The 18,535-nt window shown below is 47.6% G+C and overlaps 1 protein-coding gene across 1 annotated transcript in view; it reads left to right on the top strand.

The window, feature by feature from the left end:
• Positions 1–18,535, top strand: part of JPH2 (junctophilin 2) — a 68,001-nt gene that overhangs the window by 43,522 nt on the left and 5,944 nt on the right. The window contains exons 3-4 of the mRNA XM_035121608.3: positions 1,972–2,090; positions 17,571–18,445. Coding sequence (XP_034977499.1) covers positions 1,972–2,090; positions 17,571–18,445 — 994 coding nt within the window. The remainder of the gene's footprint in view (positions 1–1,971; positions 2,091–17,570; positions 18,446–18,535) is intronic.

Below are 18,535 nucleotides of genomic sequence, written 5' to 3' on the forward strand. Positions count from 1 at the left end.
CTTATAATATGAGAAACACGAGAAACACGGTAACAAACTTAGTTGGTCTCTAAGGTGCTACTGGAATGAATTTTTTTATTTTATGGAGAAGAACTGTGCAAGATCATCTCTGCTTCTCTGTTAAAAAAGCCTTCTCAGACTATCACTTTGCAGCACAACAGTCACACAGTTGTTACTCATATGCTGCACCCAAATGCCTCCTTTCAAGGTAGCGCTTTTGTTGTGTAGCTACCGTGTTTTCTCACAACTCTGACTGCCATATGTTATCATATGTGCTTCTTCCACCAGTTGGTGTATTTTGACAGCAATGGAAATGTGCTAGATCTGCAAAGCTGCAACACTGCAATTTATTGAGCAAAACATCTGGTTGTGCAGAAAGGGTATACAGTGGTGCCTCGCTTAACGAATGCCCTGCTTAACGAAATTTCCGCTTAACGAAAGGATTTTTCGAGCGGAGCTTGCCTCGCTAGACCCATGCGTTTTACGAAAAATTTGTCTAGCGAATCGCGGTTTCCCATAGGAATGCATTGAAATTCAATTAATGCGTTCCTATGGGCAAAAAAATAAAATAAAAAAATTCAATGCATTCCTATGGGATTCGCTAGACGAATTTTTCGCTATAAGAAAAGACCCGTGGAACGAATTAATTTCGTCTAGCGAGGCACCACTGTATTCAGTAGATGCCCATGATTGTTGCACAAACATCACACTTTATCCACAGTAGCAGTAGCAGATAACATACATATCCAAAGTAACAGGGCAGAGGCAGGACTGAATTGAAATTTGTCAGTGACAACAGTTTTCTTGGTCCTGGTAAAACTGGTTTTCTCAATGATGATTGCTTAATGTAAACAGAATAAGTCTGTAATCTTCATAATAAAAAGAGTTTTGATTTAAAAGAGGATTAGGCAAATTCATGAAGGATACTGGTAAGACTATCAGTGACTATTAGGCATGATGGCTATGTTTTGCCTCCACAGCAGGAAGCAGTAATGCTTCTGAATACCGGTTGCTGGAAACTGCAGAAGGGGAGAGTGCTGTTGGGCTCAGGTCCTACTTGCATGCTTCTCACAGGCATCTAGTTGACCACTGTGAGAACAGGATGTTGCACTACATGGGCCTGATCTAGCTGGGCTCTCCTTATGTTCTTTTGACTTCGTTGGTTTTTCAAGCAAGCTGCTATTGCAAGCAGACTATATATAGGTGTCATAAATCTTTCGGGGATCAAATTGTGAATTATTTTCAAAATAAGGAATTGTAGAAACTTGGAGCTTATTTTTGCTTTATGGACAATAAGCAAGGTAACTATATTAGTGGAAATTGAGAGTATAACAGTATATAACTTACCAGGAAATCTGTGCTTTTGAGATATGTAAAAGTTTTTGTTTTCCCACAAGGTAGATCAATGATTGCACATTTATTGACTGCTGCCCATGTGATAATTAATCACTGTTGGAGAAAAGTAAATGCTCCAACATTGCAGGACTGGATAATGAAGATATGGGAAGTGTTCCATATGGTCAAGCTGCCCAATATAGTAGAGTACAGGAAGGGAGACAAATTATTAACCAGCCTATGGAGAAGTGGAGTTTATTTTATGATGTACTGGTGTAATAAAACACAAGAAAATGTTGAACAGTATACTTTTCTATGAACACTGCAACATAAATATAAATACAAAAGCTGGCTCTACTAATCAACAAGCTAGTAAAATGTATATCATGACAATATGTATTTTTCATTCCCCCTTACTCCTTTTATTTTATGTTTTAAAATAATTAATTACCGTAATTAATTACAAAGCAAGGTCATCTGTATTAAGGAACTGAGCATCATGCAAGGCTGTCATCATGAAACCATTTATTAAGGAAGTCCTATTCGCATTGGAATAAATGGCTGAGGAACTCAGCCTAAGACAGCCTTGGCAACAACTGGAAATACTAATTGCCATGCTGGATGTTCTCTCCACAGGACTGCCCATGCCAAAGCCAAGTCAGAAGGGGCTGAGCAAGCAGCAGTGGCAGCTAACAATGAATCCACTTTAGCCAGGTCGATGGCCAGGGAACTATCTCCGGATTTCTATCAGCCAGGTAGGAAATGAAATCAGCCCAGCTTTGATTTGCTGACTTTCAGCAGTGGTGAGGTACCAAGCAGAGTAAAGCCAAAGGCCAAAGTTGACATTACTAAAGCACAGCCCATAAGCTGAAGTCCTATGAAGTGTTTGAATGGAGGGCATTTAAAATGCAGCATGCATGTGTTGGAGAGGGGGTGCTGAACTAAGCGGCTTGGCTGTCAAATGACTTGAAACATTGCATAGGCATATGCAAATGAGTGAGGAAAACCATGCAATTGGCCCATGTCGTATGTCATAATTCTATACTTCTCATGATTTCACAGCCAAGAATAGTATTTAAGCAGAGAACTACAGCAACTGTCATCTTACACAGTGGTTACGTTCCAGGGATATCATGTAAAGCCAAAATTGTGTACAGTCAAAACACATTGGGTTCAATGGTAGGTGGGGTTGCCAAAATCTTTTTCCCCGGATGTTTGCCCCCTTTTTTGTTTAAATTTTCTTTTGCCAAGTGCATAAAGCTGAATGTTTGCAAGCTGAGCGCATGTAAGTTGCAACTTATGTTTTTAGCAAGTGAATGTAGCACTTTAAGGTTAACCCCTAGTCCTGAATGTGTGGGTTACATTGGCATGTGTATGCATGTATGTACACAGACACACATACAGATATATATAATTGTAACTTTTTTTCTTGATTTAGCATGCAGTTCTATACATCTCTACTCAGAACTAAGTCCCACTGAGATCAGTGGGGCTTACTATCAGATAAGTGTGTATAGGCCTTTCTCACAGGGAAGTGTGCACAGGATTGCAACCTAACAAAACTTCAGTTGATTAATCAGAGGGAATATATATTCTGAGGTAATAGGAGGATTTCATAGAAAAGTAGCCTTAATAGTACCGGTATAATAATATACCAAAGCCCACTGATTTGTATTTGCCTTGGTGTGTGTGTGTGTTTGTGTGATTTATTTAGAAGAAGATGTCACAAACTGAGAGTCTACAAATGGTTAGTCTGCTGCTGAGTGCTATTTTGAGGAGCTTGAGCAACTGGTGAAATAGCTTCCAAATAGCCTCCTTGCAGCCAGAAATAAATGGCCCTGAATGGGTCTTTTTATGATTGACGGGAGCCTGCAGGCAGGGCAGGATGGCTAAAATAAATATCTTACAGTCCTCCTCCTCCTGGGCCCCTTTGGTATAGAATTGTATAGGAGAGATACCAGCATCCAATTTATACCACTGCTTTGTCAGAATGATTGAACAGACTTGCAGCTCAATCCTATGCATAATTTCTCAGGAGTGAATTCCACTGATTCAGTTGTGTAGAAATCCAGCCTTAAGGATGATTCTCACATTTCTGAAATAGCAACCACATGCTAATATACTGTAGGAACCCCTCGTGTTTTCTGTAACCCTTTGTTTTTAACCACATGAATGCTGCGTTTGTACACGCTATAGTGAGGCACAGGTGTCTTGGTTTGCATTAGTGGAGAACGTATGGCCCTCCAGAGATTCCTAGACTCCAGCTCCCATCAGCCCCAGTCAGCATGGATAATGATCTGGGGTGATGGGGTTTATAGTCAGCATCTGGAAGACCACAGGTTCCCTATTTCTTCATACGTGTATAGTACTGTATACCTTGGGACGCGGGTGGCGCTGTGGGTTAAACCACTGAGCCTAGGGCTTGCCGATCAGAAGGTCCCCGCCACGGGGTGAGCTCCCATTGCTCAGTCCCAGCTCCTGCCAACCTAGCAGTTCGAAAGCACGTCAAAGTGCAAGTAGATAAATAGGTACCGCTACAGCGGGAAGGTAAACGGCGTTTCCGTGCGCTGCTCTGGTTCGCCAGAAGCGGCTTTGTCATGCTGGCCACATGACCTGGAAGCTGTATGCCGGCTCCCTCAGCCAATAACGTGAGATGAGCGCCGCAACCCCAGAGTCGGTCACGACTGGACCTAATGGTCAGAGGTTCCTTTACCTTTACTGTATACCTTAAGTATGTTAACTGGATTTTTTTACAAAAAACAACCCAGTGAAATTTAGTCGGCTTTTGTCCCTTTATCAGAGGTTTAAGACCATAAGCATGCAAGAAGACCTTTGGTGGATTAGTCCAGAGGTCCATTAGCTCAGTTTCCCTCTCCCCAAGTAGCTAGATCCTCCTAGGAAGCTCACAAACAGGGGATGAAGACAAAAAAATATCCCTCATTCTTTGCCCTAATGCAAAGTGTACTTCCTCTATAGTGGTACTATTGAACTATCATGGCTAATAGCAATTGGTAGACCTTTCCACCATGAATTTGTCCAATTCCCTTTTAAACCCTAGTGCTGTATACAGTGCTGCTCCACTCGCTCGGCTTATTTCTGTGCACACAATGGAACTTCCTTTCCCCCGCCCTGTTCCCTCCAGCCCACCATGCACTGTGAAAATATTTTCTGGGGGGTTGAGGGACCCTCCAGAGCAGATTTGGATGGTGTGCAAAGGGAGGAGAGGAAATGTCTAGACCAGCCCCATAGACCAAACTTGACAGCAGTAGGTCTGTCTAAATGTGGGGCTACCCCAACCCTGTATAAAGCAGGAGCTGTGTGAGTGTCTGTTTGAAGAGGAAGAGGGGCAAGGAAGTGAGAGGTGCTGAGTTATTCTACCTGCAGTCTCACCCCACAGGTACAGCTGAGTTCTATTCTGTTACAGGAGCCCAGCTGAAAGTTGTGGAACCAGGGGAGAGGTGTCAGGGAGATAGTTATATTTTGATCTTAAAACAGTATTCCTTCACCATACATCTAGGGTAGAAATGCCTCCTCCCTTTTCTGGCACCCCAAGCGTACGTTTTCTATAAATATTAATTTTGATTATTATTATTTTTTTAAAAAGGCAGATTGACGTGGAAACAGGACAAAACTGATTTATGAATGAGCACATGCAAAAGTGATATAGACTGGATGCAGACTGATAAGTCAATCCCTACCTGTGGACAGACAGTAGCCAAGCACAGGGTCAGGGTTTTACTAATAGATTTTGCTTGCACCCGTTGGCCCTCAGTGGCCTCTCCTCACATAGCACAGGCTGTGCCAGATATATCTGTCTGCCAGAAAATATTCCTTTCAGCTTCAGCAGAATCCTTCAGGATTACAAGCAGTGGGTAGGTGTCACATGGCCTAGATTCACAGCCACTAATGTACTTGATGGACACTGCTCCTTTTTTATTCCTGGGACATCTGGGGGACAGTTTGGGTTTTCTCATATTCATTCACCAGTTAAAATTATCCTTGCTGATCAGTCAGTGAAAGCAGCTCGCCGTAGTCATTATTGGAAATGCAAACCAATCTCGCACAGGCATAGGAGATGTGCCTTTATCTGATCCCTGAGCGAACATGTTGGGCAGGATTTGCTCCCTTCAATTTCAGATATTTGAACTCATTATTTACTGGAACAAGATTCTCAGATGCTCTTTCAAAATTGACTTCTGGAGGCGGAAAGTCATTCTGTTTCCTGCTGCCATCATAAAAAGCAAATGCAAATATGACATGAGTTTGGTCGGAATTCTCATTAATCATTCAGCTGACATCACTACAGGGGATTAAATGTATACGTTCAGCTATCCTTTAAATAGCAGGGTTTCCCCCACCCCTCTTTCTTGCTCTACGGTAGAATCACAGAGATTTGTAAACAGTTTGGATAATTAGTGAAATAGCTCCATTTTCTTGACCACCTCATTATAAAATGGTACTGTGAGGGACAGGGGATATCGCGAAGTCCCTCCCCTCCTGAGTTCAAGCCCGTCCCCGAGCAAAGGGGAAAGCAGGGAGAGTTCCGATTCCAGTGGGGAAGCAGGAAGTCGTGTCCGAGGCTCAGGCAAGGTAGAGGAGCCAGGGTCCCAGGTGGGACAGGAAGGGGCAAGCAAGGGGGGAAGACCCATCCCCCCAACTCCAGAATTACGCAGGAAGAGGAGGGGCAAGAGGATGGGTCTGCCAAAGCTTTTGTGTTGGAGAAAGACGCGCCAAAAGCCATTAGGAGGTTCTGAAACCGACTGACCACATCACTCCGTGTAAATAGCAATGACTTGAGCACTGTAAATACGCAGCACCAATAAAAGAATAAAATGCAGAGCTGCGTGGCGTCGTTACTCTGAAGTAGTCCACTCCGGCCACCGTGACAGCAACCTCCTAATCATTTTTGGGCTACTTTGGAGTTGCCGGGATGAGCGTGTCAGAGGCGGAGAAGTGGCGGCAGATCGCGGAGCAAGCCCAGCTAGAACTGCAGCAGCTGTCGCTGCAGGCGCAGGGAGAATTGAAGGCAGCTAAAGAGGAGACTAAGAAGGTCCAGGACGACCGGCTACAACTTGCGGAACAGGTGAGAGAGCTTCAGGAAAAAGAGCAGCAATTAAGGGCGGTGGCGGTAGACCTCCAAAACAAGCTGGATGCAGAGAAAAACAAGGCGGGAGGGGCACCCCAAGTCCAAGTGCTGCCAGGAAGGAGAGCTGGGACCCTAGTTAGCAAGTTCAATGGAGACCCGAAGGAATTTCAAGGCTTTGAGACTGAGATTGTGTATGCTCTTGAGCTGCACCACGATGAGTTCCCTGATGATGAGCACAGAGTAGCGTTTATTGTGGAGCACCTTACCGGGGCAGCCAGGGAGTGGCTAAGACCGTTAATTGCAACAAGGAATCCTTGCATGAAGAATGTCAAACTATTTCTAGAAGGTTTGAAAACGATGTATTCGTCCGATAGTCATATGGACCAGACTAAGGAGGAACTTCATAATTTACGCCAAGGAAATATGACAGTTCGCGCGTATTGGGCGAAATTCACCATGCTGGTGCACAGATTGGGGTGGGAACTGGGGTCCCCCCCAATGCAAGCGGCGTTCTACTTGGGGTTGCATGAGGAGGTGAAGGATGAGCTCTCGAGAGGTCCAAAGCCCAGTGATATGGATCAGCTGAGCAAAGCGGCTCTGGCGGTGGGGGTGAGACAGGAATCCCGGTGGAGCGACAAACAAGCAACGCGCGCAAAGCGGGCTTGGTTCCCACGGTCGCAGGAGAAACCACTCCCCCAACAACCCTTTCAAGCCACGCCTGGGGCCAGCCAGGACCAGGAACCCATGCAGATTGATAGCGCGCGCGCGCGGGCTTTTCAAACCCCAGCGGCGCCAAGACGCAAGGAGGGAAAGGGCGGGAATTGCTTTCTCTGCAACTCCCCCCAGCATCTCGTCAGAGACTGCCCACATCGCAGGGAGTGGCAAGGAAGGGCGGGAACGGTGGTGCCCTCCCCCACTGACGCAGCACCACAGCAGGGAAACGGGAAAGCCTGGCTGCAGGAGACAAGGGGCAGCAGCCAGGCACAGTCAGCAGACAACAGCCCCAGCCCACCCACCCGCACAGAGAGGAGCAGAGCCAGCCCACCCCTCCCAGAGCAGGAGTGGTTCTAGAAGTCACGCTAACGCTCCCAAATGGCTATCCCCTGACAGTCCTTGCCTTAATTGACAGTGGTGCCTCAGCCAACTTCTTCTCGAGAAACTTTGCGGAAGAGCACCAGATCCAGCTTCTGCAGCTGGATTTTCCCCTTCACGTGGCAACCATTGACGGCAGAGAGCTGCTGGGGGGGGCCATCACTCATCAAACCCCCCCCATGAGAATGACGGTGGGAAGGCACTCAGAGACACTGGCATTCAACGTCACCACCATCTCAGACCCCCCCATCGTCTTGGGCATGAGCTGGCTGGCGCGCCACGACCCCTCCATCAGTTGGCACCAGAGATGCATCACTTTTGGATCGGACTTTTGCCTGGAACATTGCATGCAGCACCAACCAGGGGAGGGGCCTCCGATAGCCACGGTGGCCACCATGCACGTCAAAGGGGGTGAGGCGATACCCAAGCCGTACTGGGACCTGCAGGAGGTCTTCAGCGAAGCGGAGTCCGACCACCTACCCCCACACAGGCCTTTTGACTGCCAGATCAACCTGGTGCCAGGGGCAACTATACCCCCAGCCAAGCTGTACGCCATGTCAGACCAGGAACTGGAGGATCTGCGCGCTTTCATCGACAAGAACCTCAAGCGGGGGTTCATCAGAGAAAGCAAGGCAGCAGGGGGCAGCCCGGTCTTCTGGGTGGACAAGAAAGACACGCAACAGCGCCGCCTGGTGGTGGATTTTAGACGGCTGAATTCGGTGACAGAGCCAGTGGCTTTCCCCATGCCCAGAGTGGATGATCTCCTGACAGCGGCACGCAGGGGCAAGATTTTCACCAAGCTAGACCTGAGGGGGGCGTACAACTTGATCAGGATCCGGGAAGGCGATGAATGGAAGACCACGATGTTCACGCCTCTGGGCTCTTTTGAATATCTGGTGATGCCCTTCGGGTTGCAAGGGGGCTCAGCCTGCTTCCAGGCCTTCATGCACCACGTCCTGGGGTCCCTCCTCTTCAAGAACTGCCTGGTCTTTCTGGATGACATCCTTATCTATTCCAATGACCCAGTGCAGCATGTGAAAGATGTCAGGGAAGTGTTGCAGCGCCTGAAGGAGAACCACCTGTATGTGAAGCTGGAGAAGTGCAAGTTTCACACCAAGGAGGTGGACTTCCTGGGCTACAAGCTGTCAGACAAGGGGCTGGCGATGGACAAGGACAAGGTGCAGGCCATCCTGGACTGGCACAGCCCCAGGACGCGCAAAGATGCCCAACGCCTACTAGGCTTCGCCAACTTCTACAGGAAGTTCATCAAGAACTTCTCTCGCGTTACGGCTCCCATCACTGACTGCCTGAGAGGCAAGCAGAAGTTCAGGTGGACACCAGAGGCGCAAGCAGCGTTCGAAAGCCTCAAGAGGGTGTTCGCCTCGGACCAGAACCTGTTCCACGTGGTCCAGGACGCGCCCCTACGCATTGAGACAGATGCTTCTGAGAAAGCTGTGGGCGCCATTTTGTTGCAACTGGACACCAACAGGGAGTGGAGACCCTGTGCCTTCTTCTCCAGGAAGTTGACACAGCCCGAGCGCAACTACACCGTGTTTGACAAAGAACTTCTTGCGATCCACGCTGCGTTCAAACATTGGAGACACTTCCTGGTGGGCGCCAAGCACCCCATCCAGGTGTGCACAGACCACAAGAACCTGGAGTTCTGGAGAACTGCCAGGGTGCTCAACCAGCGGCAGATACGGTGGGCAGAGTTCTTCTCGAACTTCAACTTCTCCATACACTACATCCCGGGAGAGCAGAACGTCAGGGCGGATGCCCTCTCCCGCAAGCCAGAGTACATGGAGGAGGAGGAGCCACCAGCCCCAAGGCACATTTTCCCCCCGTCGGCATGGTCCTGCGGAGCAGCAGTGGTGAGCGAGGCAGAACTCACAGCACTGACGGCAGCGGATGACTTTGCCAACCGCATCTTCAGAGAACTGAGAGGGGGGAGGGAGCAGGCAAAAGACTTTGCAGAACGCAGAGGGCTGCTTTTCTACAAGGGGGCACTGTACCTGCCCACCACCCAGCTCAGACGTACGGTCCTCAAACAGATGCACGACAACCCAACGGCGGGGCATTTTGGAAGGGACAAGACCACTCACCTAGTCATGAGACACTTCTGGTGGCCAGGGGTGAGGGAAGATGTTCGAGACTATGTACGGGGCTGTGACACCTGCCAGCGGGCAAAGGTGGTCAGAGCAGCGCCACCAGGGTTGCTGGAGCCCTTAGCCACGCCACACAGGCCGTGGGAAGTGCTGTCCATGGACTTCATCACAGATCTGCCTTCTTCCCGGGGTAAGACCGCAGTGTTGGTGGTGGTGGACCTCATGTCCAAAATGTGCCACTTTATACCGTGTGCCAGGGCAGTCTCTGCAGAAGAGACAGCCAAACTGTTTGTTGATCACGTTTTCAGACTGCATGGATTACCTTTAAGGGTTATTTCGGATCGTGGCCGCCAATTTGTTTCCAGGTTCTGGCGGCGGCTCATGAACCTCCTGCAGGTGGAGGTCAGCTTGTCGACGGCTAGACACCCGCAGACCAACGGACAAGCGGAGAGGGTCAACGCCATTCTGCAGCAGTACCTGAGATGCTACGTCAGCCAGAGGCAAACGGACTGGGTGGATCGCCTGCCACTAGCAGAATTTGCCTACAACAATGCAGTGCACGTCTCCACAGGGGTGTCGCCCTTTAAGGCCAATTACGGGCGCGACCTCAGATCTTTCCCAGAGAGGGAGGGGGAGGAGGAGGAGGAGGGCCCACAGGCTGAGGATTGGGCAGAGGAACTGGAGACGGTGCACCAGCAGCTCAGAGAACACTTGGAGAGGGCCAAGGAAGCGTACAAAAAGGGGGCAGATCGCCACAGGCGACTAGGGGAGGTCATCAGGGTGGGGGACAAGGTGTGGTTGTCCTCGGAGGGCCTTCCCACCAGAGGGAGGTGCAAAAAGCTGGCACCCAAAAGGCTGGGCCCCTTCACGGTCACGCAACAGGTCAACCCGGTGGCATACAGGCTGGCACTGCCAGAGGACATGAGGGTGCATCCAGTGTTTCATAGATCGCTGCTGTCGCCGTACAGGGAAAGCAGCAGGCTCCGAGACAGCGAACAAACCCCCGAGGGAGGGGGGGAGAGGGAAGGCAGGGAGCAACTCAATGAGGCCACGGCCATCCTGGATTCAAGGTGGGGGGTGGGGGGACTGGAGTACCTCATGGCATGGGAGGATGCTCCACCGTCCCAGAATGAATGGGTCCCAGCCACTCAGATACAGGAGGAATTCTTGGTGGAAGAATTTCACGCCCTCTTTCCCCACAGACCCAAGCCCTGGCACATGGAAAGGGAGGGGGAGGAGGAGGAGGCACGGGAGAGCAGCTCACCATGGCGCTGGGAAGCGGAGTTTGAGGAACCAGAGGATGAGGTATGGGTGTCACCGAGATCCACCCAGTCAGAGGAAGGAGCAGATTGGCAGAACGTTTTTACCCCCACCAGCTCTGACGCCACGGACTTTTTGGGATTCCCGTCCGCCCAGGCGGAAGGGGGGGGCTCGCAGGACTGGGGGGAGGTATTCACACCAACGGGCTCGGAGAGCACTGAGTTCTTAGGCTTCCAGTCGTCACCGACACATGGGGGGGGCCTGGGGAGGGGTGAAGGAGAGCTTGGGAGGGGGGTGGATGTGAGGGACAGGGGATATCGCGAAGTCCCTCCCCTCCTGAGTTCAAGCCCGTCCCCGAGCAAAGGGGAAAGCAGGGAGAGTTCCGATTCCAGTGGGGAAGCAGGAAGTCGTGTCCGAGGCTCAGGCAAGGTAGAGGAGCCAGGGTCCCAGGTGGGACAGGAAGGGGCAAGCAAGGGGGGAAGACCCATCCCCCCAACTCCAGAATTACGCAGGAAGAGGAGGGGCAAGAGGATGGGTCTGCCAAAGCTTTTGTGTTGGAGAAAGACGCGCCAAAAGCCATTAGGAGGTTCTGAAACCGACTGACCACATCACTCCGTGTAAATAGCAATGACTTGAGCACTGTAAATACGCAGCACCAATAAAAGAATAAAATGCAGAGCTGCGTGGCGTCGTTACTCTGAAGTAGTCCACTCCGGCCACCGTGACAGGTACCTTGACTTTGGCTTGGCTCACATGTAACGCTAAGCCAATCCATGGCTTACTGTGAACAAGAAAGTGTCCTGGTGCACAGGGAGGAAATTGCAGCCACTGTACAGGGAGCTGAGCCATGGTTTGGCTTAGAGTTACATTTCTACCCAAGCACATGGTTTCTCTTGCTCCAAACAAGCCACGAGCTGCAGCCAAGGTTTGTTCGCTTACTGCTCATGGTTTGTTTGGATGATTTATCTGCATTATAGTGTATAATCTATAGGGATACATGTAGCCTTCCTGAGAAGTAATAGCCACAGACATCAGTCCGCAGGCACTTCCAGACAAAAACTGACCATTACCCTGCACTTTATAGTGCAATTGCCCTGTCACTTTTCTAACCACAGAAAGTCTGATAAGAAAAGTAGCAGAAAATTGCACTGGAAACTGGGATGGCAACCACTAGCTGGCAATGTTGTATAACTTCCAGGTTTCATGTTCACAATGACATCATTTAACCTTTTGGCAAACTTTGGGCAAACCTATTTCCCCCCAAATCTTTTTTACGGTCGTAGACCAGCATATGGTGGAAGGGGTACAATCATTTAAAACAAAACAAACCACTTAAAAACAAAAAACACAACAAACTAAAAAGAGTTAAAACTGTGTGTGTGTGTGTGTATGTCTGTAAGAATCCAAAAGAAGCTAAGTCCAAAAGAAGGGTTAGGAACATTAGACAAGAGTGAAAGAGCGTAAAAGGTTAGTATATATAAGACTATAGCAATCGGTCTACAGAACACTCTAATACGAGTGTTCATTATATTTAGTTTGTGGCACAGGTCATCCGTCGAATTTTGAGCGCTGCTGTGCAAAATCGGGCAATGTATGTTGTAGCAGGATTGGTATCTGAAAGCAGCAGGGAGGTATAGAAAGTACCCAGGGATGGTAAGATGAGGCTAGTACGAATGTCTCTATAGTAAAGACACTGGAGAAGCACATGCTCTGTTGTTTCTGTTTGTCCAGAGTCACAGGAGCATTGCCTCTCCAGGTAAGCAATCGGCCTTCAAGGACATCCGAGGGACGGGCATGACATTGAGCCAAGGTAAAGGCCTTCCAGTGCTTAGGGACTTCAAGTTTAGCTAGATATGCCATAGGGGAGGCAGAGTACCTGGAGGATTCACTGGCAATAAAAGTTAGATCCAACTAGATCCTGGCTAGATCCAACTAGTGCTCAGTATTTGCAACACGTTGTTTTATGAGAGCTTTGTCCTGTTCGTATCTAGGGTTGCCAGACTCAATAGAGGACAGGACTTCTGTGCCTTTAATTGCCCTACTCTCTTTTCAGTCTGGAAACCTTAAAGAGAAACGGGCAGACCCCTTGCTTGGAAATTAAACAAAGGGTCTGCTGGTTTCTCTTTAAGGTTTCCAGACTCAAAAGAGAGCAGGGCAATTAAAGGCACAGACGTCCTGTCCTCTATTGAGTCTGGCAACCCTATTCGTATCCCATGCTGAGTAGAAAACCTGGAGAGAAGCCCAAGGTTGAGATTTTAGTTACCACAGTCTGTTTCCATGTGATTGAAAATCATCGTTCATAATTAGTGGGGCAAGGCCAAGGGGAAATAAAGATAGTCTGAGCCAGTAGTTGAGTATGGTCACCCACACTCTAGCCTCCACTTTTATGAAGCCTGTCTCTAGTCTCAGGGTGGCATTAGAGACACATTTTGGGACTTGAAGGGCTAATCTTAGGAATTTGGATTGTATAAGTTATAGGGGGGCAAAATTAGAGAAGGGGCCCACCTGGGCACCATAGAGAAGTTGTGGTATTGGTTTGGCTTCAAATAATTTGAGTGCTGCAGGTATATAGTGGTCACCTCTTGTTTTCAGCAACATGTTCCCCATCATAGCTGCCAAGTTATCCCTTTTTTAAAGGGATTTTCCCTCATGCTGAATAGGCTTCCTCACGAGAAAAGGGAAAACTTGGCAGCTATGTTCCCCATGGGCTTTCCTACTACCCCCAGGAATTTGAAACAAAGAGACCTGCTCAATCTTGTGGCCCTCTATGCTCCAAGAGCATCTCATAGGTCTTTGTGCAAACATATCAACATGAATCCTCAGCGAACTACTGGTCTGGAAGCTGCCTTGGTCACTGTTCTTCCTGTAAAAAAATCCTTCAGTGGTGTGGCTATGCTGGAGAGGCAGGCTGCACAGCGTCCAGTCAAATTATTGATAAGTGCTCCCACCAGAGTACTGTAGCAGATACAATTACAATTCAATGTTATATGTGTTTGCTAGAAAGTAAGTCCTGCTGCATTCATTGGGGGTAACTCCATTCAGGAAGTTACCCCCAATGTTAAACCCACTAACTAGAGAGGCAGAAAACCTTCTGAACACAGTCGGCTTACTTCTGAGTTAATATGCACAGAAGCTACCAGTTACGGGGCAATTCAATGCAAGTTTAATCAGATGTCAGTCCCTTGTGTTCAATGGTGCTATTTCTCTCTCAGCTGTGTACATATAGCTGTCCTTTATTTTTTTATTGATTTTTTCCAGTGAACAAATAAAGAGAAAGAATTGGGGGGGGGGAGTGCTTGAGACTGTAACACACTACGATGTATAGATAAATAAGTACCACTATTATTCCAACGAGTATATAAGTCATTATAATTTCTCTAAATGTCCTCCAAGTATCATTATATTTGCCCATGCACAGTCTGTGTCTAAAAGCAATACGTTCATATGTTGCAAGAGTATAGCTATCTTCTTAACAAACTATCAAAATAAGATAGGGGAAGACATTTTCAAGATGGGTCAAGAGGAACTTGCCATATGGACTGAAGTTTTGCAGGTAACTAGTGATGAATTCTTCCTGACTGATTTTGAAACTTTCCCCTGTGTTAATTTCACTACTGCAATGGAAGTGAAATTCTATGGGGAAAAATATTCCTCTCTTGCTAATTATGCTTCCCCATATTCATTCATGTAGCAGTCAGCATAAATTTATGTAGCCCTTGACCTAATTTCATGCAGGTGGCAAGGACAGAAAAACGAGTATGGGGGAGCAAAAAGAGAGAGATAAAAAGGGCTGCCCAGCCCATTTTTGGTTTGGTTATTCCCCTTATTGGCATGTGGCCCTCAACAAAAAAGGTTCCCCACTGCTGGGTTACAGAATACTTATTTTCTTGAAGCATAATTTAAATTGCCTGGATGCAGAATTCTGTTCTGTTCTGTTCCATTCTATATTATGTGAGGTACTCCTCAGTCCTGGATATAGATGGAAACTATATGAAGTTTAAAGATTATATTCCACTACAACCCCCAAGACTTCAGCTTTTGCACAACATACTAAAATGTGCCTTTGACCCTCTCTGAGGTGATGTGCCAGGTGTAAATGCTGTCAACACAGGCCAGATTGCGAGAAAGAAATCAAATTAGCACTGCAGCCGTTGCATATTTGACATTGGCATTGTCGACTGATTTAAGGGTTGTGTGTGACGGTGCTCTGACCTTAATGTAGACTAGGAGCTTCCTGGCTCAGTTTTGCCCACAAATATTTGGGACCTAATTAAGGCTGGTTGCTCTGTTTCTGTTCATAAGCACGTTCATTTGAGAGACAGGGGGTGGGGGGAGATTTGCTGTTTAGTTTCTGCACTGAGCTAAGGCTTACCAGTATGTAAACAATAATGCAGCCGATGGCAGTGCTGCTAGGAGACGATGACACAACCCAGTCAGATGAGGATAGAATGAAATGTGAATCCAGAAGTCACCTTGTTTAATGGAGACGGGTCAACTGCTCAAGTGTGTTCAGTAGGATCTTAGTGTCACGGGTGGGTGACCTTATTAGTGAGCAATGCACACATCTGACAGCCCTCTTCACACCAAAGACAAACCGCTGCACTTCTCTCAACCAGCCCTCTTCAGTGAAATATATCATTGTACAGGTGGATGTACAAAGATTTGGCCAATCAAAATGTTTTATGGGCTTCAGGACCGTTGCTTTTCCTCAATATGCTGTTGGGAGTAGAGGCAAAGGGATTTGTCAGTGTTGGTTCTCACAGTTGTTCATTTTTCCAATCTTAATTTTATGCAAAAAATTGGTCATAAAAGTGCTCAAGCATTTAAGTGCTATTTTTTCCCAATAAGGTGGCGCTGTGGGTTAAACCACAGGGCCTAGGGTTTGCCAATCAGAAGGTCGGCAGTTTGAATCCCCACAACAGGGTGAGCTCCCGTTGCTCGGTCCCAGCTCCTGCCAACCTAGCAGTTCAAAAGCACGTCAAAGTGCAAGTGGATAAATAGGTACCACTACAGTGGGAAGGTAAACACTGTTTCCGTGTGCTGCTCTGGTTCGCCAGAAGCGGCTTAGTCATGCTGGCCGCATGATCTGGAAGCTGTACGCTGGCTCCCTCGGCCATTAAAGCGAGATGAGCGCCGCAACCCCAGAGTCGGTCACGACTGGACCTAATGGTCAGGGGTCCCTTTACCCTTTATGTTTATGCATGTTTTGACTAATGGACACAGTTCAGCAAACAGTTTATTATAATATAATGCATTTGTGCATGTTACCTTCATTAATACATGCATTTATATGCATATTTTACCCTAGTATATGCAATTTTTGTACATATTACTTGCATTGAAAATTCAGATAAATGCGATGTCTGTTTCTGTTCTCATATTGTTTTGGAAAATGTGTACATGCTGCGGAATGGCATACAAAGATCTTTTTATTAGGAGAAATTTGCTGATGAATTTTCATGAAGACTTTCAATAAAATAAACGTGCAAACTAATGTGGAACTGTGGAGAACTGAAGATCAGAAAAGTTGAGAAACTGGGGAAAATAGAAATTGGCAGATTCACCCATTCCTGTCTCTGTGACAGTTTCCAAATCTAGTAACAGACCATGAAAAGGGGCCTATTTAAATCAGAGAACTGTTATGAGAGGAAGGGTTAACTCTCACCCTTCTCTGCCATGGCTGTGGGTGAACTGGCAGCCTTCTCTCAGCTTCATTTCATTAACAAAAATATAACATTAGTATACCGATCTCCCATTAGTAGTGCATAGTTTGGCTTCAAACCAAATAATATTTTAAGTTTTAGAGAGACCACTGTTCATTTTTGAAGAAAAAGAATGCAACTTGAAATCAAGGCGTCAAATCAAAAGATAAATCCATATTAATCACAATGCACTTAGGTTCTGAAAATGGGTTGATCTGTTTTTATTACCAAATGGATAGCAGTCAGAAGGTATACACTAAGGCAGGCATCCCCAAACTTCGGCCCTCCAGATGTTTTGGACTACAATTCCCATCATCCCTGACCATTGGTCCTGTTAGCTAGGGATCATGGGAGTTGTAGGCCAAAACATCTGGAGGGCCGCAGTTTGGGGATGCCTGTACAAAGGCATACAAAGTGCTCTTAGCATCACGTGATAGCTCCACTAGTGCTGAGTTAGGATTGAATTTATATCTTTTATGTGCAAGTTTCAAAATCTATGCCCAAGATTGCCTTGGTGTTCGTAATGTGATCTTGTATTGTAGGTTGCTTCCACGCTGGTACTTGTTTCTGGAGTTGCCCCTTCAGTCAATGTCATTGCCTAATTGTTGCATTCTAGTGCTTTCTGTGTTATTCTCCATTGTTTATTAGACCAGGTGAATGTAGCACCTGCCTGCCCAGCAACAAAGCATTACTAAGGCTTTTAAGTACTACTTCACTTTTAATTAAAAGCTTCCTGCTCGCAAGGTCTGCCTCCTTCCCCCCACCCCCACCCCATTCAGCACAGCTATGGGGTTACCGGTGAATTGACCCTTTCTTTTTCCTTAACTGATCATCTTCTCTTCCCTCCATGTGGTGATGAGCCTGTGATGAAGCAACCTTGGTCCTTCCCCGGTGGTTTGGTTCTGCCTTATGCTTCCTAATTCCACTGGGATTTCATGCTGGTTGACTGTCTCTTGGCGATGTTCAAAAACCTCTTCTTGCCTTTTCTAGGTCCTGAATACTTGAAGAGGCGACTGCTCCAGGAGCTCATGGAGAACGAAGAGAATATAGAGAATACTGAAGAAGAGCCATCACCTGTGGAACAGCCACCTCCTCCACCACCACCTCCAGAGAGCCCTCAGGTTGATGAGCAAGATTCCACCAAGCCCAAAGAAAGTCCCGCTCAAACGCCTTCACCAGCTGGAACACCACCTGAGGCCAAACGAGCTAAGCAAGGTTCTCAGAAAAGCCCTGGGAGCTGGAATGGAGATCACGGCAAGGATGGCAGCGGCACGGGAAGCAGGCCCAACACACCTTCTAAAGCTTTGCTAGCACCTGCGGAGAAGGCGGCCGGTGGCAGTAGGCCTGCTTCCTGGAGCCCCAGCCGCCCTAGCCACGTGAGGGTTGCTGCTGACCAGATGGGGATCAAACCTCTTCAAAGGATACATCATGAAGGCGAGGTTGCGTTGTTTCAGGGCTATCACAGCTATGCTGTGAGGACCTCCCCGGTTACTCCCCCAGTGGACTTTGAGGAAGCATCATTCCCCGACTCCAAGTTGCCTGCCAAGCCAAGTTCCCCAGAGCCCAAAGCTGATGTGAAGGCCGTTGAGCACAAAGTGGAGCCGCAAAAGAGGGGAGGTACACCTGTCTCTCAGCATGAAGCAGCTCACGAAGAGAAAAAAGCGCTCGGAGCAGAAACTAAGCAGGATCTCAAGCAACACCCGCCGCCAGAACCCAAAGCAGAAGAGAACGCCGAAGCTGTAGCTGAAGGCAAGCCTGAACGGAAAACTGAAACGAAGGTGGTGGCCAAAACTGATCCCAAGGTTGTGGTGAAGAAAGTTTCTTCACCAGAGGCAGCAACGAAAGAGGTGGAAGATCGTGAAGAGGTGCTTTTACATGGTCTTTATAAAGGAGAGGGGAGTGGTTTTTTTCCCCATTGGGGGCTGGATAGGGGAGGGAAAAGAAGCAAATAATAA

Source organism: Zootoca vivipara, chromosome 7 (assembly GCF_965207765.1).
Source record: "Zootoca vivipara chromosome 7, rZooViv2.hap1.1, whole genome shotgun sequence".
NCBI lineage: Eukaryota > Metazoa > Chordata > Lepidosauria > Squamata > Lacertidae > Zootoca > Zootoca vivipara.